Below are 24,711 nucleotides of genomic sequence, written 5' to 3'. Positions count from 1 at the left end.
AAAAAAAAAAAAAAAAAAAAAAAAAAAAAGGAAATGTCAGCAGTGATAGGTGTTAACATGGTAGTAACTAAGCAGAAATTTCTCCTTGACTCAAAAGGATTGAGAGAGTTGGAAAGGAAGTAACTTTGTTACCTGGTTTTTCTGTGTTGGGCTCCTGTATCACCTAAAAGCATCTCTAGTATCCCATTTGGGAGTTGTAGATTGTAGAAGACGGGGATTGAATCCAAGTCCTCCAACACTTACCTCTCAAAGCTACCTGGGTGGCCTTGTCCCTGTGAGCTGACTTACGACCTTGCCCGTGAAGTGGGAATGATAGTGGCAGTATTTTGGTATTATGGGCCACTGGAGGCAGAAGGTCAGGCAGGTCCCCAGCCCCTCATGCTCTGTCAACCCCACCCTACAGGCTGTATTTGACTGTGTGGTGAACTCCCTTAAGAACGTCTTCAACATCCTCATCGTGTACATGCTGTTCATGTTCATCTTCGCCGTGGTGGCTGTGCAGCTTTTCAAGGGGAAGTTCTTCCACTGCACTGACGAGTCCAAGGAGTTTGAGAAAGATTGTCGGTGGGTCTCAACTTTCCGGTGCATTCCCATTGGGACTGGCAGGTGGGCAGTGGGGAGGTGGCTAGAGGCATCGGCCACTTGGGCTCAGAGACTGGAGAAGTGCTGAGCCTTGGGAGTGACCAAGCTTGGTTCTTGGGTAGAAAGAAAACCAGTTTTAGAATTCGAGTCACCGCCCATAGCCACAGGATGAGTCATAAGCAAGTGGCTTGACCTTTCAGTCACCGCCTTTGTCATGTGAGGGATATTAATACACATCCACAGTTCCTTACTTGAAACCTTTACAGGCAGGTGTGTTTCAAAGTGGAGAATATTTTGAGATTTTAGAAATGTTGGACTGTGTACATCCCACATCGGTACATGACACCCTCAGCTGGGTCTAAGGCAGCCTTATAAGCAAACACAATATTTCTGCTATAAAATGTGTAACTAGTATGCCGGGTGCGGTGACTCATGCCTGTAATCCCAGCACTTTGGGAGGCCAAGGCAAGCAGATCACGAGGTCAGGAGTTCAAGACCAGCCTGGCTGACATAGTGAAACCCTGTCTACTAAAAATACAAAAATTAGCTAGGCATGGTGGTGTGTGCCTGTAATCCCACCTACTCAGGAGGATGAGGCAGGAGAATTGCTTGAACCAAGACCCAGGAGGCGGAGGTTGCAGTGAGCCAAGATCTCACCACTGCACTCCAGGCTGGGCTACAGAAGGAGACTCCATCTCAAAAAAAGTGTAGCTATTTACATTAAATGGGGTAAATAACAAGTATGAAGAGCTTCATGTCCAATCAGATCAGGTTTCATTGCCAAATAAGTTAGGTAAGAGACCAGGTGCAGCGACTTAGACCTGTAATGCCAACACTTTGGGAGGCTGAGGTGGGAGGATCATTTAAGACCAGGAGTTGGAGGCCAGCTCGGGCAACATAATGAGACCTCATCCCTACAAAAAAATGTTTAAAAGTTAAAAAAAAAAAATACAAAATGAAAATTTTTAGAAAACTAAAAATTTTAAAAATATAGAAAAAGAAAAAAAAGAAGCTAGCGGGGCATGGTACCACACACCTGTAGTCTCAGCTACGCGGGAGGCTGAGGCAGGAGGATTGTTTAAACACAGGCGTTCAAGACCACAATACATGATGACATACCACTGCATTCCAGCCTGTGTGACAGAGTGAGACCCTGCCTCTCAAAAATATATACATATATACGCATTATGTGTGTGTACATATGTATACATGTATATACGTAGTGATGTCACCAGTGTAAAGTGGTATTTTTGCAACAGATGGCAGCCTGTTATCTTAATGGCTATTTATTAAAATTAGGGGGGGTGCCAGATGTCTGGGTAGGACTCTGGTAGTAGCCATTGTTTCCTTCCTTGAAAGGGAGCAGCAGCTTGTAAATGTCCCCTGTGTCCCTTTGCCTCCTCCTAAACTCCCCCTGCCCCACCCCCCACAAGACCGAGGCGCTCGCCGGGAGGACTAGAGGTTATCACGTTGGAAGAGAAAGCTGGACCCTGGGTCTGCTCTCCCACCGTGAGCAGGGTTGTGGGATCGTCCATGGATTTATCGCAAAGTAGATGCACACGCAGTCCCCCGTGAAGCACAGGGAGCCGCGGTGGCGGGATGGGGAGTCGCCGCTTCCCAGGCCGAGAGGGGCAGCATAGGCTGGTGGAGCCCTCTTCTTTTCCCTCCTCCTGTCTGCGATGACCAAAGACAAGTGCAAGAGAGCCCGTCTTGCCCATTTACTGACAGTCCTCACTCTCTTTGGCAGAGGCAAATACCTCCTCTATGAGAAGAATGAGGTGAAGGCACGAGATCGGGAGTGGAAGAAGTACGAATTCCACTACGACAACGTGCTCTGGGCCCTGCTGACCCTCTTCACTGTGTCCACGGGAGAAGGCTGGCCGCAGTAAGCTGGAAGTCTACCCAGGAGCCTCAGGGAGCAGGAGGAGAACAGGCCTGAGAGTTTAGCAATAAGAAAAGTCTTGGAGGCCGGGCGTGGTGGCTCACGCCTGTAATTCCAGCACTTTGGGAGGCCGAGGTGGGTGGATCACGTGAGGTCAGGAGTTCAAGACCAGCCTGGCCAACATGGTGAAACCCCATTTCAACTAAAAATACAAAAATTAATTGGGCATGGTGGCGGATGCCTGTAATCCCAACTACTCGGAGGCTGAGGCAGGAGAAGCACTTGAACCAGGAGGCGGAGGTTGCAGTGAGCCAAGATCACGCCACTGCACTCCAGCCTGGGAGACAGAGTGAGACTCTGTCTCAAAAAAAAAGAAAAGAAAAGAAAAGAAAAAAGAAAAAGGTCTTGGAGGCTGGGCGTGGTGGCTCAGGTCTGTAATCCCAGCACTGTAGGAAGTCAAGGAAGGTGTATCACTTGAGGCCAGTAGTTTGAGACCAGCCTGGCCATCACGGCAAAACTTCATCTCTACTAAAAATACAAAAAGAAAAATAAAAATAGCCAGGCATGGTAGAACACATTGTGGTCCCCGCTACTGGGGAGGCTGAGGCACGAGAATCACTTGAACCCAGGAGGCAGAGGTTGTAGTGAGCCGAGATCACACCATTGCACTCCAGCCTGGTCAACAAGAGCAAAACTCCATCTTAAAAAAAAAAAAAAAGCTGGTCTCGGTGGCTCATGCCTGTAATCCCAGCACTTTGGCATCCCACGTGGGCGGATCAACGGAGGTCAGGAGTTCAAAACCAGCCTGACCAACATGGTGAAACCCTGTCTCTACTAAAAATTAAAAAAAAAAAAAAATGAGCCGGACATGGTGACGCATCCCTGTAATCCCAGCTACTCGGGAGGCTGAGGCAGGAGAATCTCTTGAACCCGGGAGGCGGGCATTGTAGTGAGCCAAGATCACACCATTGCACTCCAGCCTGGGCAACAAGAGTGAAACACCATCTCAAAAAAAAAAAATAAAGTAAAAATAATTTAAAAATTAAAATTAAGAAATGACTGACATTGTTGCCAACCTTTCAAAAACAGTGACTACTTATGTTTCTTTTTCATCTCCCTCTGTTCCTTTTCCGCATCTTACTTCTACCCTCTCTCCGCCTTCCTCATCACCCCTTGGGTCCGTGTCTGTCTCCTTCCTGCCCCTTCCCTCTCCCTCCCCCATTCCTTGCAGGGTCCTCAAGCACTCAGTGGATGCCACCTTTGAGAACCAGGGCCCCAGCCCCGGGTACCGCATGGAGATGTCCATTTTCTACGTCGTCTACTTTGTGGTGTTCCCCTTCTTCTTTGTCAATATCTTTGTGGCCTTGATCATCATCACCTTCCAGGAGCAAGGGGACAAGATGATGGAGGAATACAGCCTGGAGAAAAATGAGGTGCCACTTCCAATTCCATCTGTCCTTTAAAAACTGGGGACACAAACGCACATGTACACAGCACCCAGGAACCAGTTTCTAGGGGTACCTGGGGGAGGCAACAGAAGCATCCTCCAAATAGAACCCAGCCTTCAGGGCAGCCCTTCATGGAGTTTCTAGAGGAAACACATCATATAGTGTATGTATCAGTCAGTTTAGACTAGGTTATGCCGCAGTAATAAGCAACCCCAGATTTCATTGCCAGATATCCACAAAGGGGCTTATTTTTTGCACACACTGCATGTCGAGATCAGTTGCGTCTCTCCTGTGCATCATCTTTATTCTGGCTCCCAGGCTGAGAGCAGCCTCCCTCTGAGATGCTCCAGATGAAAAAAAGAGTGTGTCAGCCGGGTACAGTGGCTCATGCCTGTAATCCCAGCACTTTGGAAGGCCGAGGCGGGTGGATCATGAGGTCAGGAGTTTGAGACCATCCTGACCAACATGGTGAAATCCCATCTCTACAAAAATTACAAAATTTAGCCAGGTGTGATGGCGGGTGCCTATAATCCCAGCTACTCAGGAGGCTGAGGCGGGAGAATCATTTGAACCCGGGAGGCAGAGGTTGCAGTGAGCCAAGATCACGCCATTGCACTCCAGTCTGGGCGACAGAGTGAGACTCCACCTCAGAAAAGAAAAAGAGAAGATGTCAAACCGGGGTTCAGCCCTTCAGGCTTGTGCTCAAAAATTACACATGTCACTTCTGCCCACATTTCATCAGCCAAAACAAGTCAAACACCCATTCTGACATCAGTGGAGTGGGGAAATACAGTCTCCCCCAGGGAAGGGTGGTGAATATTTATGAATGAAAAGCCAAGCCAGGTGTGGTGGCTCACACCTATAATCCCAACATTTTGGGAAGCTGAGGCAGGAGGATTGTTTGAGCTTAGGAGTTTGAGACCAGCCTGGCCAGCATAGCAAGACCCCATCTCTACTGAAAACAACAAAAATTAGCCAGGCATGATGGTGCACACCTTTAGTCCCAGCAACTCGGCAGGCCGAATTGGGAGGATGCTTGAACTTGGAAGTTCGGGGCTGCAGTGAGCTATCACGTCACTGCATTCCAGCCTGAGCAACAGAGCAAGACCCTGTCTCAAAAAAAGAAAAGGAAAGAAAATCCAGTCCCCAGTCTACCAGAGAGTGTAGACATGACTCTTTGCCTCTCTGGCATCATCCAAGCTAATTAGAGGACCTAGAATATGTCCTCTGCTCCCTTGGCCCTTAAGACTTAACCAGTATTCCTCCCTCTCTCTCCCTCGAAGACAAGGAGAAGCAGCAGCAAAGTGTTCCGTAAGAAAGAAGGGCCGGGCGCGGTGGCTCACGCCTGTAATCCCAGCACTTTGGGAGGCCGAGCTGGGTGGATCACGAGGTCAAGAGATCGAGACCATCCTGGTCAACAAAGTGAAACCCCGTCTCTACTAAAAATACAAAAAATTAGCTGGGCATGGTGGCGCGTGCCTGTAATCCCAGCTACTCAGGAGGCTGAGGCAGGAGAATTGCCTGAACCCAGGAGGCGGAGGTTGCGGTGAGCCGAGATCGCGCCATTGCACTCCAGCCTGGGCAACAAGAGCGAAACTCTGTCTCAAAAAAAAAAAAAAAAAAAAGAAAGAACGGGCCAGGCGCAGTGGCTCATGCCTGTAATTTAACACTTTAGGAGGCCAAGGCAGGAGGATCACTTGAGCCCAAGAGTTCAAGACCAGCCTGAGCAACATAATGAGACTCCCCCTCTCTACGATTAAAAAAGTTTTTTTAATCGTAGAGAGGGGGAATCTCATTACGGGTGTGGTGGTGCATGCCTGTAGTCCCAGCTACTCAGGCGGCCGAGGCAGGAGGATCACTCGAACTCAGGAGGTCAAGGCTGCAATGAGCTGTGATTGTATCACTGTGCTCCAGCCTGGGTGGCAAAGCAAGCCCCTGTCCAAAAAAAAAAAAAAAAAAAAAGGAGGGAAGAAGGAAGAAAGGGAGGGAAGACAGGAAGGAAGGGAGGGAGGGAAAAGGGGAGGGGAGGAAAGAAGGAAGGAGGGAGGGGAGGAGAAAGGAAAAGGAAGGAAAGAGAGGAAAGGAGAAAGGAAGGAAGGAAGGAAAAGTGAAAAGGAAGGGAAGGGAAGGTTAGGCTTCAACCCGACTTGGCACACTTGGTAGCTGTGTCACCTGAGGCAAGTGGTTTAACCCCTCTCGGCCTCTATTTTCCTCATCTGCAAAATGGGGCTATTGATAGTACCCACTTCCCATGTGTGCATTAGCCATGCAATAATGGGGAAACGTCAGTGCACGTTTTGGCAAGTGGTGACATCTCAAGCAGTCATAGCTGTCAGGATAAGAAAGTGATGATGAGAAGGAGAAGGGAGCCCAGGAATCCTGGCTGGGGGCAAGAGAGGCAGGGACCCGTGCCGAGTTAGACAGAGGGTGCGGTGTGCAGCCGCCTTCTCCCTGCTTCTGCCACTCACACCACCGACCTCTCTCCCGCAGAGGGCCTGCATCGATTTCGCCATCAGCGCCAAGCCGCTGACCCGACACATGCCGCAAAACAGGCAAAGCTTCCAGTACCGCATGTGGCAGTTCGTGGTGTCTCCGCCTTTCGAGTACACGATCATGGCCATGATCGCCCTCAACACCATCGTGCTTATGATGAAGGTAAGCGCCCACACCAGCCCCCGGCACCGCTTCACCCCCAGCTCGTTCCTGCCCCTACCGTGGTAAAACAAAACCCTCTGCAGTTTCCCAGACAGGCCACATTCTGGGTCGCCTCTGAGATTTTGTTCCAGCTGTTCCCGCTACCTGACACGCTCTTTCCACCACTCTCCCTGGCCGGCTGCTGCCTCCCAGCTGTACCAGCAGACCTCTTCCTCCAGAAAGCCTTCCCTGACCACCCAAGACTGCTTGAGGCACTCGTCTCTGCAGGCAGCCTATCTTTATGTCACCTGCCACAAAAATCAGCGTCAGGTTGTATGGCAGTGTCCCCCACCCACTTGTGAGGACCTCACCCCTGAATTCCTAGAGTCCAGCAAGGATCTGGCTCGGACGGAACAAGAGGCTCTCTATAAATGTTTGATTAGTGAGATGAGGGAGGAGGGGTAGGTGAGGACCCTAAAAGCCCCAGGGCCAAGGAGCTGCTTCTAAATAAAAAAACTCTGGGCCGGGGCCGGGCGCAGTGGCTCACGCCTGTAATCCCAGCACTTTGGGAGGCCGAGGCAGGTGGATCACGAGGTCAAGAGATTGAGACCATCCGGGCCAACATGGTGAAACCCTGTCTCTACTAAAAATACAAAAATTAGCCAGGTGTGGTGGCACGTACCTGTAGTCCCAGCTACTTGGGAGGCTGAGGCAGGAGAATCAACTGAACCCAGGAGGCAGAAGTCTCAGTGAGCCGAGATCACACCACTGCACTCCAGCCTGGGCAACAGAGTGAGACTCTGTCTCCAAAAAAAAAAGGAAAAGAGGCCGAGCGTGGGGACTCACGCCTGTAATCCCAGCACTTTGTGTGGCCAAGATGGGCAGATCACATGAGGTCAGGAGTTCAAGACCAGCCTGGCCAACATGGTGAAACCCTGTCTGTACTAAAAATACAAAAATTAGCCGTGCATGGTGGTGCATGCCTGTAATCCCAGCTACTTGGGAGGCTGAGGCAGGAGAATCACTTGAACCCGGGAGGCAGATGTTGCAGGGAGCTAAGATTGTGCTGTTGCATGCCAGCCTAGACAACAGGAGTGAAACTCCATCTCAAAAAAAAAAAAAGAAAAAAGTATTATTATTCAACCAGGCACAATGGCATATGCCCATAGTCCCAACTGCTCAGGAGGCTAAGATAGGAGGATTGTGAGTTTGAGCTCAGCCTGGGCAAAATAGCAAGACCCCGCCTACCAAAAAAAAAGGTGGGTGGTGGGGGGGTTTTGTTTTTTGGATGTGAGAAGAAGAGCCTAGTCTGGTGGAGAGCTGGGCTTGCCTGAACCGTGCCTGCCACCAGCGAGGCTGCTCCACCTTTACCTGGGGCCGGGGTGTTGCCTTGAGAAGCACAGGCCTGAAGCTGCCTTTCCACTCCCCACTTCCCACCCCTGCTCACTGACCCTGCCACCCTTGCTTCTTTCTCCTAGTTCTACGGGGCTTCTGTTGCTTATGAAAACGCCCTGAGGGTGTTCAACATCGTCTTCACCTCCCTCTTCTCCCTGGAATGTGTGCTGAAAGTCATGGCTTTTGGGATTCTGGTAAGTACCGAGTTGGGGCTACAGCTGTGGGCTGGGGAGCCACCCAGGGGGAGGAACAGGTGCTGGATGATGGTCCCCCCATGTGGCCTTAAGACCCCCAAGCTCAAGGGTGGCTTCAGCATCCTCCCAGTGGCCACAGATCTGACTTAGGCATTCTTGTGTTTGCAGGGATTCCCAGGGAGACCCAATACATGAGTGTTACTGTATGCCAGGTGCTTCTGTGTTCAGTTTCTCAAAATGATGGGAATTATAATGGCTGAGAGTCATTAGCACCATTTCAGAGATAAGAAAACTGAAATCAGGCTGGGCACAGTGGCTCATGCCTGTAATCCTAGCACTTTGGGAGGCCAAGCCAGGAGGATTGCTTGAAGCTAGGAGTTCTCAACCAGCCTGGGAAGCAAAGACCCTGTCCCTACAAAAAAAAAAAAAAAAAAATTAGCCAGGAATGGTGATTCATGCCTGTAGTCCCAGCTACTCGGGAGGATGAGGTGGGAAGGTATTTTGAGCCCAGCAGGTGGAGGTTGCAGTGAGCTGTGATCATGCCACTGCACCCCAGCCTGGGCAACAGCAAGACTCCGTCTTTAAACAACAATCTAAGAGGCTGGGCACAGTGGCTCACACCTGTAATCCCAGTACTTTGGGAGGCAGAGGCGAGTGAATCGCTTGAGCCCAGGAGTTCAAGACCACCTGGCCAACATGACAAAACCCCATCTCTACTAAAAATACAAAAAAATAAGCCATCATGGTGGTGGGTCCCTGTAATCCCAGCTACTCAGGAGGCTGAGGCACAAGATTTGCTTGAGCCCAGGAAGTGGAGGTTGCAGTGAGCTGAGGTCCTGCCATTGCACTTCAGCCTGGGCAACAGAACAAGTCTTACAAAAAAAAAAAAAAAAATTAGGCGAGCACAGTGGTTCACACCTATAGTCCCAGCACTTTGGGAGGCTGAGGCAGGTGGATCACCTGAAGTCAGGAGTTCGAGACCAGCCTGGCCAACACGGTGAAACACTGTCTCTACTAAAAATATAAAAAATAACCAGGCATGGTGATAGGCTCCTGTAATCTCAGCTACTTGGGAGGCTGAGGCAGGAGAATTGCTTCAACCTAGGAGGCAGAGGTTGCAGTAAGTGGAGCCCACGCCACTGCACTCCAGCCTGGGTGACAAAGCGAGACTCCATCTAAAAAAAAAAAAAAATTACATCTTTCTTTTTCACCAGCCAGTAACTAAATTTTAACATTTCCTTCCATCTGAATTGGAGACAACAAACCCTTAGTATTAGTATTGTCAACACTTAGTTTTAATCAACATGACCTGTGTCACTTATAAACATCAGATATTAGGCCGGGCGCGGTGGCTCAAGCCTGTAATCCCAGCACTTTGGGAGGCCGAGGCGGGTGGATCACGAGGTCAAGAGATCGAGACCATCCTGGTCAACACGGTGAAACCCCGTCTCTACTAAAAATACAAAAAATTAGCTGGACATGGTGGTGCGTGCCTGTAATCCCAGCTACTCAGGAGGCTGAGGCAGGAGAATTGCCTGAACCCAGGAGGCGGAGGTTGCGGTGAGGCGAGATCGCGCCATTGCACTCCAGCCTGGGTAACAAGAGCGAAACTCCGTCTCAAAAAAAAAAAAAAAAAAAAAAAAAAAAAAAAAAAAAATTTAATTTGCATTCATCATTTCTTTGAAATGCTGCTTGTGATTAAACCTACAGCTAAAATTTGTTAGTGTGTTAATGAAGAAGTATATTAATTGTTAGATGGCCATTTTTTAGACTTTTTTTTTTTTTTTTTTTTGGGACAGAGTCTTGCTCTGTTGCCCAGGCTGGAGTGCAGTGGCACAATCACAGCTCACCGCAACCTCCACCCAGGTTCAAGTAAATCTCCTATCTCAGCTCACTGCAGCCTCCGCCTATGGGTTCAAGTGATTCTCCCAGCTCAGCCTCCTAAGTAGCTGGGACTACAGGCGCATGCCATCATGCCAGGCTAATTTTTGTATTTTTAGTAGAGACTGGGTTTTACCATGTTGGCCAGGCTGGTCTTCAACTCCTGACCTCAAGTAGTCTGCGTGCCTCGGCCTTCCAAAATGCTAGGATTACAGGCATGAGACACCGAGCCCAGCCTTGAAAAATATTTTGATAGCTATTTCATTACAAAAGGTAACCTTGCTGGGCACGGTGGCTCATGCCTGTAATCCCAGCACTTTGGGAGGCTGAGGCAGGCGGATAACCTAAGGTCGGCAGTTTGAGACCAGCCTCACCAACATGGAGAAATCCTGTCTCTACTAAAAATATAAAGTTAGCCGAGCACGGTAGTGCATGCCTGTAATCCCAGCTACTCGGGAGGCTGAGGCGAGAGAACTGCTTGAACCTGGGAGGTGGAGGTTGCGGTGAGCCGAGATCACGCCACTGCACTCCAGTGTGGTGACAGAGCAAGACACTATCTCAAAAAAACAAAAAAGTATTATAGTTCACACCTGTAGTCCCAGCAGTTTGGGTGGCCAAAGTGGGTGGATCGCTTGAAGCCAGGAGTTCAAGACCAGGCTGGGCAACATAGCAAGACTCCATCTCTACAAAAAAAAAAAAAAAATTAAAGTCCAGACACAGTGGCTCACACCTCTAAACCCAGCACTTTGGGAGGCCAAGGTGGGCAGATCTCTTGAGGCCAGGAGTTCGAGACCATCCTGGCCAACAGGGTGAAACCCTGTCTCTACTAAAAATACAAAAATCAGCCAGGCATGGTGGCACATGCCTATAATCCCAGCTACTTGGGAGGCTGAGGCGCAACAGTGGTTTGAACCTGGGAGGCAGAGGGAGCCAGGATTTTGTCACTGCAGTCCAGCCTGGGTGACGGAAGGAGACTCTGTCAAAAAAAATTAAAAATTAGCCAAGCATGGTGCATACATCTGTAGTCCTAGCTACTCAGGAGACTGAAGCGAGAGGGTTGCCTGAACTCAGTTGCTCAGAGTTGCAGTGAGCTACAGTTGCACCATTGCATTTCAGCCTGAGTGTTAGAGTGAGACCCCATCTCTAAAAAAATAAAAATTATTTTTAAAAATTGGGGGACCAGGTAAGGTGGCTCACACCTGTAATCCTGGCACTTTGGGAGGCTGCAGTGGGCAGATCCCGTGAGACCAGGAGTTCAAGACCAGCCTGGACAACATGGTGAAACCCTGTCTCTACTAAAAGCACAAAAATTAGCTAGGTATAGTGGCGGGAGCCTGTAATCCCAGCTACTGGGGAGGCTGAGGCAGGAGAATCACTTGAACCCAGGAGGCAGAGACAGCAATGAGCTGAGATCGCGCCATTGCACTCCAGCCTGAGTGACAGAGCAAGACTCCATCTCAAAAAAAAAAAAAAAAATTTAAGGGGAAAAAGGCTTATGCTAATGGGCTGGAACTAGAAGTCTTGAAGGTCTCCAGTGAGTGGCCAAGGTGAGACTTGAACCGGGACATCTGTTCTCTTGACCACCAGTTTAGTCCATTCCTTTGAAGAGAATGACCTACAGCCTGTGGTCTTAGCCAGGGTCTCAGGAAACCAGGTTCCCACCTTGGCTCAAGGAGGTCATTAGGGGCATCAGTTTCAGTGGGGACCTCCAGGGAGCAGCAGAGAGCACACACCACAGAGTCATCCTACCTCACGGGGGAGGGAGTGGGTGTATTTATCCTCCAGTGCCGATCAGACATAATCACAGCCCACTCCCAGGAGAGCTGTTAATTCCCAAACACACGTGCAGCCAGAGAGAGACCCTGGGCAAAGTAACATACTGTAGGTGTGCAGTTGAGATGTGGGCAGGGCCCCAGAAACATCTGCTAAAATGCCAAAAGTGCCAGTAGGACTTGAAATCCTTTTAGGTAGTTGTGAAACAGCAACATCTCATCTGTTAAGCACCTACTGTATGCTCCATGCTCATGACTCACATTCATTGTCTGATTGCTGTGATACTCCTGCCTTCCAGAGAAGGGCACAGAGGCCTTTGATTATGTCTGATGGGCACTGGAGGATAAATTGACCCACACTCTCCCCATGAGGTGGGATGACTCTGTGATGTGTGCTCTCTGCTGCCCCCTGGAGGTCCCCCTGAAACTGAGCCCCAGTTGGTAGTGCTAAAGTTGATGCCCCAACCATCTCTGTGAGCACTCCAAATAGGAGACGAACACAGCTCTCAAGTCAGGCTCCTTCTCTGTAAGGCAGAGGGGCTACTTCAGGGTCACCACTGACCACCCCAACCCCTGACCTGGCCTCTGCTTCTGTGAAGATGCTCAGAAGGCCCTGTGTTTTGTGTTTTGAGTCCCACTAACCCCAGAGGGGAGGCCATCTCTTTGACCCAGACTCTTGGATCCGAACAGGGGTGCCACCCATCACCATGTCAGTACTCAGTTGAGGGGAGTCAGAGAAAGGGGGAGGGCTTGTGGGACTGTTTTCCAAACAATGTGGAGTATTTCTGTATTTTAATAGCAGAGAGGCTATGCTTGTGTTTCACCTTGAGCCAGCACCCAGTCTAGGAATGTAGCAGTCAGGATAGATCAAGTGAAGCTGCAGTAACAAACAGCCCCACATCTCAGTGACTTACATTGATGAAGGTTTTTTACACTCAGCAGAGAAGCTGTTTGCCTCACAGTTACTCAGGGACCCAGGCTCCATCTGAAATGTTACTGATTGCCAAGCCCAGGGTTGAGAGGCTAGAGAGTCCAACGCTGACCAGTAAATGGCCACACTGTTTCCACTCACAGCATGTTACCACACCTAGACACACATGGCCCCATCTAAACACAAGGAGGCCAGGAAGTATGTGTGCCTGGAAGGCCCCAAAGCCCTGTTCTGTTCTGCACCCTGTTACTGTCCTCCTCCTCTGGGTCAGGAAATGGAGGCCCAGAAAGGAAGCCACTTGCCCATAGCCACACAGCTCTGGTAGCAGAGCTGGGAGTTGAACCCAGTCTGCTTTCTTCATGAGCATGCTGCCGCCTAGTGGGATCCTGAGTACAGACTCTGGGCTCTCTGAGGTCTGGGTTCAAATTCCAGCTTTATATATCTGTGCTGCTGACCTCAGGCAGATGAGTGGCTTGGCTCTTTGAGGCTTGGTCACCTCCTAGAAAATGGGTGTAGCCGGGAGCGGTGGTTCACGCCTGTAATCCCAACACTTTGGAAGGCCAAGGTGGGCAGATCACTTGAGGTCAGGAGTTTGAGACCAGCCTGACTAACATGGTGAAACCCCATCTCTACTAAAAATACAAAAATTAGCCGGGCATGGTAGCATGCACCTGTAGTCCCAGCTACTCAGGAGGTCAAGGAGGAGAATTTCTTGAACTCATGAGGCAGATGTTGCAGTGAGCCAAGATCATGCCACTACACTGCAGCCTGGGTGACAGAGCGAGACCCCATCTCAAAAAAAAAGAAAAGAGGCCAGGCACGGTGGCTCACGCCTGTAATTCCAGCACTTTGGGAGGCCAAGGTGGGTGGATCACCTGAGGTCAGGAGTACGAGACCAGTCTGACCAATATGGTGAAACCCCATCTCTTAAAAATAAAATAAAATAAAAGAAAGAAAAGAAAAGAAAGAAAATGGGTGATAAGCCTTCCCTCCAGGATATTCATGAGGATCTCAATGATGTCATTTATAAAGCCCCTGGGGTCTCAGGAGCCCTCAAAAGTGCTAGAGAGGCCACAGCTCTGAAGGGCAGCCCCAACCCCGTGCAGCTGAAGCAGGGTCTGGAGGCCCCCTCTGGAGCCAGGCCAATCATGGGAAGGTCCCCAGGGAGGGAGACTCAACACAGATGATGTTGAACAGCCCTTACCACAGCACTTCGAACAACCACAGCTGTCCCGTTCTCTCCGCTGATTGGCAGCTGTGTCCCTCACATGCCCCCGGCCAGCCTAGGAGGCCGGGGAACCAAGCCCTCTGTTGGCATCTCTGTCTTGTGGGTCCCCATTCTAGAATTATTTCCGTGATGCCTGGAACATCTTCGACTTTGTGACTGTTCTGGGCAGCATCACCGATATCCTCGTGACTGAGTTTGGGGTAAGTCTACTGTCAGCTTCTCTCTGGGTGACTGGGCTGGATGAGGCAGGTGGCAGGTGGGGGAGGGAGGATGGTCCCAGAAGCAGTGGGTCCCGACAGCCACAGCTGGCTTGAGCCAGCACTTGGCCATGACCAGAGAGGGAGAACTGGGGACCCGGGGACAAGGGCAGCGCCTCAGGAGGGGATCGTGGGAAGATGGGGGTGACCAAACCCTGGCTGTAGGACTAGCACTGAGGAGTGGGCTTCCCTGCATCCTGGCCTAAGAATTAATAATGCAAATGAGCACATTGAGAGAACTGAGACACTTAAAAGCTCTTAAAGCTGAGCCTGCTCCCAAACACCACATCATGTCGGGAGCCCAGAAAGAATGAGTTTCAAATCAATTCTGTTTGAACCAACCCTCTCCTGGTTCATGGGCAAGGAGAGCCATTGCCCTCAGGCCACAGTGGGGACACCACTCCCAGGGCTGTAGGGGGAGGGTCCCCAGGATGTCCTCCCTCCTCTAGTCCCAGGCCCGGGAGACTCCCAACATGGGGTGTCTCTGGACTTCTCTGTGATGGCCACACAGGCCATATTGCCCTTCCCCTTTACTGAAAGACACAGAGCCCTAGAGTTCCTGTCCCAGACCCTCTCCTTGGCCATCTGCCAGTAAGCCCAGGCTTGGGGGCCCTCAGGAGATCGGGGGGAGGGTGGAAGATCCTTGCAGGGGAAGCAGTGGTCAAAGGGCGTCAAAGCCAAGGGTCAAGGGTGACATCAATGTCATCTTAATAACAATAAAAATAACAGTAGCTCACAAGAAGTGCAGCCTTGCTGTGCGCCAGGGAACTGTGCCAAGCGGTTTACGTGGATTGGGCTCAGGTAGAGGTCTTGGTCTCCACACGTAAGAGAATTCCCTCAGAGGTGTCAACCGAAGACACCTGTCGGAAGCAGATGCTCGGTGCCGCAAAGAAAAATCAGCACTGAGGCAAAGGATTTTTTAGCAACACAATGTTTACCTCCTGGACTGCAGGAAGGGTATTCCTGGTAGCCATTGTTACGAGAGTACAAAGAACAAAGGGAATACACACGAATTAATCCCTTACCAGGCATTTGGGGTCGTCCTTTGGCTGTGTCTGATCTCCATTGGCTGGAGCCAGACCTCACAATCTAAACCAAAGCCCGACTGGCTAACAGCTTAACTCTTCTAAACGGGTAGAAGCAATGGAGAGCTGGGACATGCCTGTGAGCACGTCCAGCACAGATATGTTGGTTAAAGTACAAGGACATAGAATGTACTATGTGGCTGTAAGCATGACATGTCTAATAGCTACATAGGATAGAGTGTAACAAAGAGTTATTAGCACACTTAGGATTTATTCTTTAACAAGAAAAGGAACTTTAAAGGGAGCTTTTCTGCTTCCTATAACACCCAAATGCAGAGACCACTGGTGGAGGGGAAGGGAAGGACATCCACAAGGGTGGCAAAGTACCCAGCGACCAGCCTCCACCGTGGGGAGCTGTTACATGCCCAGGTGCTGAAGTGGGGAGGGAACCTGAGCAAGAGACAAGGAGAAGCCACCAAGTGGGAGCTGTCCTGTCAGTGCAGAGGGACAGACCAGGGCCAAAGCAGATGGAGAGCAGTGGAGGAGAAACCTGCCAACCTTTCTCTCCTCCATCCCTTACCTCCTGCCAGAGCCTCCTGTTGGCCAAGGTAAATCGGAAGGGAGCTGACTGTGATGCTCAGAGCAGGCAGAGAAGTCAGGAGAGCAGATCTAGCTGTGATCAGGCCTGAGGACAAGGGTGTTGCCCCATTTCACAAATGAGAAAACTGACCCTCGGTCAGGCGCACTGGCTCGCACCTGTAACCCCAGCACTTTGAGAGACCAAAGCTGGTGGGTCACCTGAGGTCAGGAGTTCAAGACCACCCTGGACAACATGGTGAAACCCCATCTCTACATAACATTTTAAAAAGCTGGGTCTGGTGGCACACACCTGTAATTCCAGCTACTCAGGAGGCTGAGGCAGGAGAATTGCTTGAACCCAGGAGGCAGAGGTTGCAGTGAGCTGAGATTACACCATTGTACTCCAGCCTGGGTGACAAAAGCGAAACTCTGTCTCAAAAAAGAAAAGAAGAAAAGAAAGGAAAGGAAGAAAGAAGGAGGGAGGGAGGAGGAGAGGGAAAAAAAAGAAGGAAAGAAAGAAAAAGAAAAAGAGGAAGAAAGAGAGAAAGCAAACTGATTCTCAGTGCTTGGGGAAGTGAGGGACACTCCCAAGGTCACAAATCCAGGCCTGGATGACTCCTGAGAGCACACTGACAGCCCCTGGGGTGTCCCAGTCAGATCCCCCTACAGAAAAGGATCTGTTTGCCTGCTCTTCCATCCTAGAAGGCCAGGAGTGGCTGGGGAACCACACAAAAGAAGAGGCCATTTTAGGCCAAGCTCGGTGGCTCACGCCTGTAACCCCGGTACTTTGGGAGGCTGAGGTGGGCAGATCACCTGAGGTCAGGAGTTCAAGACCAGCCTGGCCAACATGGTGAAATGCCATCTCTACTAAAATACAAAAATTAGTCAGGCATGGTGGCGTATGCCTGTAATCCCAGCTACTCCAGAGGCTGAGGCAGGAGAATTGCTTGAACCCAGGAGACACAGGTTGCGGTGAGCCAAGATGGCACCTTTTCACTCCAGCCTAGGCAACTGACAGAGTGAGATTCCATCTCAAAAAAAAAGGGGGGGGGGGCATTCTTTGATGTGTTCCCCAGCACCCACACCCAAGTGATACACTCTTATTTGCCTTCAGTTCCAGTGAGCCAGAAATTTCCCCTTCCCCTCACTATCCCTGAAACCTTCCTCTAGAGGGTTCTGCCCCACCCAGGGCTGTCTTCACTGGGTTACCCGCACCTGGCCATTCTCTGCTGTCCTGCGTTTCTAGAGAGGGCTGGAGCTCCAGCTGGCAGTCAGAATACCTTGCCATCCAGGTACACACAAGACAGCCTTGCACCAATGTCCCTTTGGGTCAAGAGGGGCGGCCCAGCTCCCCAGAAGGGCAGGTGGGGTGGAGGAAGTTAGTTGAAACCTTCAATCACCAGTCAAACGGCTGTAGGGATAGGCTGCAATCGCCTGTTCTCCTGGCTGGCAGGAAGATGCGGCGTGAGGCGGTGAGGGACATCAGGACCATTGCCGTAGCCAAACAGCCCCCACCCTCCCTACCAGCTGCTTGAACTTGAACAACTTGTGCTGCCTCTTCTCATGTAGAGCGAGGCTAGCCATTGCAACCAATTTCAGACACTTGGAAGACTCACATTGATGCATACACTCAAAAGACATTCATTGAGCACCTACTGTGTGCCAGGTGTAGTTATAGGTGCTGGAGACAGAGCGGGAAGGAGGGGTGCCAAACAAAACAGACCAAGAATGCAGAATGCCTGCTCCCATAGCACTGACATTCTAGGGAGGGAGATGGGAACGTTTTACAAGTAAAAGCATCTATGGGCCGAGCATGGTGGCTCACGCCTATAATCCCAGCACTTTGGGAAGCCAAGGCAGTCAGATCATTTGAGGTCAGGAGTTCGAGACCAGCCTGACCAACATGGTGAAACCCTGTCTCTACTAAAAATACAAAAATTTGCCAGGCATGGTGGCAGGTGCCTGTGATCCCTCCTCCTACTCAGGAGGCTGAGGCAGAAGAATCACTTGATTCTCGGGAGGTGAGAGATTGCAATGACCCGAGATAGCACCACTGCACTCCAGCCTGGGCAATAGAGTGAGACGCCGTCTCAAAAAAAGGAAAAAAAAATGGCCGGGCATGGTGGCTCATGCCTGTAATCCTAGCACTTTGGGAGGCTGAGGTGGGTGGATCACCTGAGGTCAGGAGTTCAAGACCAGCCTGGCCATCATGGTGAAAACCCATCTTTAAAAAAAAAAAATTCAACGTGAAGCACTTGGCACAGAACCTGCTAGAAGAAAAAAAGGCGTTCTGATTATTATCATAGCTGGTTGTCATTATTCTGGTTGTTGTTATTGCTATTGTTATTATTATCGTGAATGGGTATGTAGTTTTGTTAGCTGGCCCTGAATTATAATCAGCGTAAGGGAAAGATAGTGGTTGGGTGTTTGGACCCTTCTAGAACAATTCACTCCCAGCCTGGAGTAGGGAGTGGCATGTCCTGGCGGGCAAGGAGGTCTCAGTTGCCCCTTTCTGCCTCCCAGGTAAGCCTACTAGGTCTGAGGCCGGGGCTTGGCCGGGCTAAGGCAGGAAATGGCAGCCTCTTGGGAGGGCAGGCCCCTGGGGTGGGCGGGGCAGAGGGCATGTGGCAGTACTACCCCAGGCTGCCTCGCCGCTGCCCCCGCGGCCGGGGCGGGCGGGGCGGAGGGCACGTGGCAGTACTACCCCAGGCTGCCTCGCCGCTGCCCCCGCGGCCGGGGTGGCGTGGGTTTGCCCTGTGCGCAATGGATAATGACTCTGTTTCTTGTCTTGTCTCTTTTCATGCCTGCTCTTAAAACTGTGTATTGGCGCAACGCCGTCTGAAAACCTCATCCAATCAAAATGCACTATGAAATTCATTTGTTCATCCATGACGTGGTCTGTGTGTTCATACACCAATGACTTATCTCCTAACCCACCGCCACCACCACCCCCACTCCCCGCCCGGGAACCGAAACCCATTGGTCTTTTGGCACTGGTTACAAATCAACCTAAAAAATGCTGAACACGCCTCCCCAACTGCCCCCGCCCGCCCGCTCCCCCTCATCTTCAACATCTGCATCTAGAATCCGGTTGGTCTTACTTCTTTCTGAAGTCTAAATGCTTTACATTAACTGTGAACGCGTCTCCTTGCCTAGGCATTGCATGCCACACCCTGCCTCTCCGACGTGGGATGCCTGGCGCTCTCCCCACCCCTCTGCTCCTCTCTGTCTGTCCCTCTGTCCTCCCACCCCCAGCCCTGTGCCTCCCCCTTCCTGCAGATTCTCTGTTTTTATCGGGTTCTGAATGGGGGTTTTCTGTTTGGGGTTTGTGTCTTTTGCAGAAGAAGGGATGGGTTTTCCCAGTGCAGCACCTCTGTGTCTCACCACATTCCATACACTCAGAGACAGTGGAGGCAAATCCACTCCCTGCCACCTCTCACCACTGCTGCCCCCCGGTTCAGCTCCATGGAGCCCAGGCCCCAGGAAAGCTGCCAACTCCCTCCTCGCCCTCCGGCTCTCTCCAGCCTGCTGTCCCCAACCCTCCATCTCAAACTGACAAGGTCTTTGGCCTTGACCAGCAGAGACCTGACTCTCCAAGTCTGCTGGAGGAGACCTGCAAGCCAGGCAGTGTGCCAGCAAAGACTCTCAGGCAGGGGAGCTCAGAAGTGTCAGGCTCAGGTCTGGCAGCTTCATGAGGCCCTTTCCTGGAGCCTTGACCTGCACCTGCATACACAGTCACTGTGCACACACAGTCACTGCACATGCAGTCACTGCATACACACTGCACCCAGTCACTGCACACAGACACTGCACACACAGTCACTGCACACAGTCACTGCATACAGACACTGCACACACACAATCACTCTGCATACACAGTCACTGCACACACACAGTCACTGCACACAGACACTGCACACAGACACTGCACACACACAATCACTGCACACACAGTCACTGCACGCACACAGTCACTGCATACACACTGTACCCAGTCACTGCACACAGACACTGCACACAGATACTGCACACAATCACTCTGCACACACAGTCACTGCATGCACACAGACACTGCACACAGACACTGCACACACACACTCTGCACACACAGTCACTGCACGTACACAGTCACTGCACACAGTCACTGCATACACATTGTACCCAGTCACTGCACACAGACACTGCACACAATCACTGCACACACAGTCACTGCACACACACAGACACTGCACACAATCACTGCACACACACAGTCACTATGCATGCAGTCACTGCATACACACTGTACACAGTCAGTATCCACACACACTGCACACACAGTCACTGCACACAATCACTGCACACACACAGTCACTATGCACACACAGTCACTATGCACACACAGTCACTGCACACACACAGTCACTACGCATGCAGTCACTGCATACACACTGCACACAGTCACTATCCACATACGCTGTGCACACAGTCACTGCACACACAGTCACTATGCATGCAGTCACTGCATACACACTGCACACACAGTTACTGCACACAGACACTGCACACAGTCACTACACATGCAGTCACTGCATACACACTGCACATAGTCACTATGAACACAGTCACTGTGCACACAGTCACTATACACACACAGCCACTATGCACTCACAGTCACTACACACTGCACACAGTCACTGTGCACACACAGTCACTATGCACACACACAGCCACTATGCACACACAGCCACTATGCACACAGTCACTATGCACACACACAGTCACTCTGCACACACACAGTTACTATGCACACACAGTCACTGTGCACACACAGTCACTATGCACACACACAGCCACTATGCACACACAGCCACTATGCACACACAGTCACTACACACAGGGTCACTATGCACACACAGTCACTACACACAGGGTCACTGCACACACAGTCACTGCATGTACAGATACTGCACATAGTCATGACCTCTCCTCTTTCTCATTCTCTAATTTTCTCTTTTTTTTTTTTTTTTTTTTGAGACAGAGACTCACTCTGTCACTCAAGGTGGAGTGCAATAGCACAATCTCAGCTCACTGCAGCCTCCACCTCCCAGGTTCAGACAATTCTCCTGCCTCAGCCTCCTGAGTACGTGGGATTACAGGCATGTGCCACCATGCCAGGCCACTTTTTGTATTTTTAGTAGAGATGGGGTTTCACTATGTTGGCAAGGCTGGTCTGAAACTCCTGACCTCAGCCTCCTAAAGTGCTGGAATTACAGGCGTGAGCCACCATGCCCAGACTCTAATTCTTATTCACTGTCCCTGTCTCTGTGTCACACACACAGTCGTGTGCGCACACATACACACACACACACACACAGCGCTCCTCTCTGCTACATCTACCCCCCCTGTACCCATACCCCAGTACACACTGCACATATCTCCCTCCCTCCCCCACTGCTCAGCTCCCTGCACACTCCTCATTCTGTTAAATCTCACCTGCCTCTGCTCCTCCCCCACTGTCCCTTAGACAGATGCCCTAATGACATCTTTGCCCTGGGACCCCTTCCCTGCTGGCAATACACATGCACTCACCCACCAAACATTTAATGAGGCCCTATTTGGTGCCACAGATGGAATTATGGGCAGAAGCAGACACCATTAATGTCCCCCACTGCCACCACAAACAGTCAGGTGGGGGAGGCAGGCATTGGTCAAATAACCCCTTGACTCCACTTTAAAATATACCCGCGCTGTGAGCTGAAGGTTGAGCCGCATTAACAAGGCACAGAGAGATGCTTAGAGTATTCCAGCCCCAGGACAGCACATGCAAAGGCCCTGTGGTGGGTCGGAGCCTGTGGGAAGTCAGGATCTACAAGTGAGGGAGTGTGGCCGGTGCAGAGACAGCAGAGAAAGGCTGACCTGGAGACAGCTGAAGACGGCAGAAGGGGACAGGACCCTGGGCTGGGGAGGGCAGTGCGTTGTTGTGGAATTTGAGCTTTCTCCTAAGCATCAGGAAGGGCCTGGGAGAACAGGAAGCAGGGGAGACATGACTGGTCATGTAACTAGACAAGCTCAGTCTGGTTGCAGGGCAGGGAACAGCTTGACAGGATGCTGGGCTGGAGGTGGGCAGCAGGAATCTCAGCAAGAGCTGACAGTGGAGAACAGAGAACAGTGGGAGGGTTGTCCCTCTCAAATGGATCTCTGCAGGACCCAGGGAAAGATCAGGTTGGAACTGATGAAATGAGAGGTGCCTGGGAGCACTCAGGTCTGTTTTAAAACTTGGAGATAGGCCAGGCGGGTGGCTCACGCTTGTAATCCCAGCACTTTGGGAGGCCGAGGCAGGCGGATCACCTGAGGTCAGGAGTTCGAGACCAGCCTGTCCAACATGGTGAAACCCCGTCTCTAATAAAAATACAAAAATTCACCGGGCGTGGTGACGCGTGCCTGTAGTCCCAGCTACTCAGGAGGCTGAGCCAGGAGAATCCCTTGAACCCAGGAGGCAGAGGTTGCAGTGAGCCAAGATCGTGCCACTGCACTTCAGTCTGGGTGACAGAGCAAGACTCCGTCTCAAAAAAAAAATAACAAACCGAGAGATAGAGGTGAGTGAGTGCAGGAAACAGCCAGGTTGGGGGAAGAGAACAGGTGTGGGCATAGTGAGTTTGAGGTGCCTTTAGGACATTCAGAAAGAAGTCAGATAGGTGGGTGGTTATGGGGGCTGGAGCTTGGAGGTGATGCGTGCAGTGGCACAACTTGTCTAGAGACCTTAGGTGGGTGGTCTCCCCATCCTGAGCGCTTGCGGGATACCTGAGCACGGTGCTGGAGGAGGAAAGACCACAAGCACGCTGTCCTCATGCCTTCCAGGGGCTGTGTCCCACCCCCGTCACATTCTAGCCAGGAAGTTCAGGGGAGGCGTTGAGAGGAAGCTGCACCTCCCAAGCTGTGGAATGAAATGTGGAAGCCAGGAAGAGGGAGCTTGCCAGAAGTTCTGGAGGCAGTGGGAAGACTTGGTGCAGATTCAGAAAGAGATGGAGGGTAGAGGAAGGCAGGCCAGTACCCTTGCCCCACTGCCCTGAACCCTTCCCGTCTCCACCCCTGCCCTCCTCGTGTGTCTCCTCCCCCCTCTTGGCTCCAAGAAGGGAAGCATGTTTTCTGCACGAATCTCCCTGCCAGATCCTTGGCTTTTTTGCATGGCTGCAAGCTTCCCCTGCCCTCCCCCAAAACTCCCGAGGCTGCTTCCAGGGTCTGCCTGCCTTCGCATGCCTGGCCGAGTCCACATGTTATGATCCGCCCCATGAAAGGGATGGCTTATACTCTGGGGTTGAACGGGAGGGGGCTGGGGACACCTGAGCCATCGGCCCCATCCCCAGGTGGAGCTGGCTGGCCAGGCAGGGATGGGGGTCAGGGCAGCAGGGCACAGAGAGTGGCTCTCTTAGCCAAGCTGGGTTTGGGGGCTTATTCAAGGCACTGGAGACATTCTGACACCAATTGAGCACATTGTGGTCAGGGTAGGATCCCCAAGCCCCCTTCCCACCCTAGAGGCCTAACGACACACGGATGTGTCCCAGAGAGTGTCCTAGACATTGCTATCAGACCCAGAGGCCTCTTGCCAGCCTCAGAAATTCCTTGAACTCCAGTCTTTGCCTCTCAGTTCCCAGGCCAAAGCTAGCACAAGACGCAGATGTGGTGGCCAGGAAGCCCTCTGGAAGCCGCCAAGTAGGATTCCCATGTAATGCGTCACCCAAATTAGGACACTTGTGAAACTGGGAGGGAGGCTGTGAATGTATGGTCACCCTGTGCCATTTAGGGGGATGAAGGTTAGACCAAGTTCAGTCTTGCTATGTGGCCTATATTTAGGGCTCCTGCAAATCCCATAGAACAAGTCTGATGAAGGCCCCCTTACTGGGGAGACCCTCTACTCCTCCTGCCTTCAACCTGCTGGGTACTGGCCAGTGAAGAAGGGTTTCCACGTCTGCCTGAGGCTGGGGCCTCGAACTCAAATGCCTCTGGCGGCCAAGCAGACACTAGTCAACCAGGAAAGCAGGTGCCATTTCTAGAACTCGAGGACCTTGGAAAACCAGAGAGCATGTGGCCTGCTTCCAGGGAGCAATTGCAGCAGGCCTGGGGTTGCCAGAAAGCCAGATTGGTGGGCAAAAAGCTCTTGATTTTTAAACAACAGCAATAATTTTTAATTAAAAACAAGGACAAATGAAAAAACACTGCTCAGGCCCAACAAAACAGCTTTTTTAGCCAGATTTGGCCCACTCATGACTTTGAGCCTCACACCCCCCAACCAAGGTCCCTTGAAGCCCCACGATGGTCACAAAACACTGGCAGTCCGTGTCCACCATCTCCAGCTGGTCTCCCTGGCCCCCCAACTCTCTGGACCCCTGGTTCTTTTAGCTTGGGTGGGAGGAGGCAGAGGCAGTGACTAGATGGGGTTTTTGAGCAGAGGCAGTGGCCACCCAGGGAGGTCCTGGGGGCAGGGATGGTCCCACCTCCCGGCCCCCAGCACCCACCCCTTGGTGGGCCTGGGCTGATTTCTGAGCTCACCCACCCATGGGAGCTGAGTGCTTCCTGCTTCCTGCAGGCCTGGTCCCGTGCTACTCCACCCAGCCCCAGAAGCTGAGAAGCCATCCCTGAGAGGGGGGAAAAGGGCCCCAAATGCATCTTCTCCGACTCAGCGGGCAGCGAGGACTCACCCTGCAGCCGAACAGCCCCAGCTCCCTCCCGTCCTCCCCATTCCCGCTCGCCAAGGGGGTAAGAAAAGATGCTCTTCCGCTTCTCCCAATTGGCTCGAGCCGCTGCTCCTCTTGGCCGTGGGGTGAGGTCAGGGCGGGCAGGAGCGGGTGGGCAGCTCGGCAGGGCAGGGCAGGGCAGGGTGCCCGGTGAGTCCCGTGACAGATGCATTTCTGGCCCGGAGCGTA

At 51.6% G+C, this 24,711-nt stretch overlaps 1 protein-coding gene across 1 annotated transcript in view; it reads left to right on the top strand.

Annotated features, from left to right (window-relative positions):
* CACNA1A (calcium voltage-gated channel subunit alpha1 A) overlaps positions 1-24,711 on the top strand; it is a 421,027-nt gene that overhangs the window by 370,715 nt on the left and 25,601 nt on the right. Inside the window, exons 28-34 of the mRNA XM_032265882.1 lie at positions 404-564; positions 2,330-2,467; positions 3,696-3,897; positions 6,403-6,567; positions 8,025-8,135; positions 14,064-14,147; positions 18,893-18,898. Coding sequence (XP_032121773.1) covers positions 404-564; positions 2,330-2,467; positions 3,696-3,897; positions 6,403-6,567; positions 8,025-8,135; positions 14,064-14,147; positions 18,893-18,898 — 867 coding nt within the window. The remainder of the gene's footprint in view (positions 1-403; positions 565-2,329; positions 2,468-3,695; positions 3,898-6,402; positions 6,568-8,024; positions 8,136-14,063; positions 14,148-18,892; positions 18,899-24,711) is intronic.

The sequence above is a fragment of the Sapajus apella genome, unplaced genomic scaffold, assembly GCF_009761245.1.
Source record: "Sapajus apella isolate SASKATOON/1434 unplaced genomic scaffold, GSC_monkey_1.0 scaffold152, whole genome shotgun sequence".
Taxonomy (NCBI): Eukaryota; Metazoa; Chordata; class Mammalia; order Primates; family Cebidae; genus Sapajus; species Sapajus apella.
This window is presented reverse-complemented; position numbering and strand designations above follow the sequence as displayed.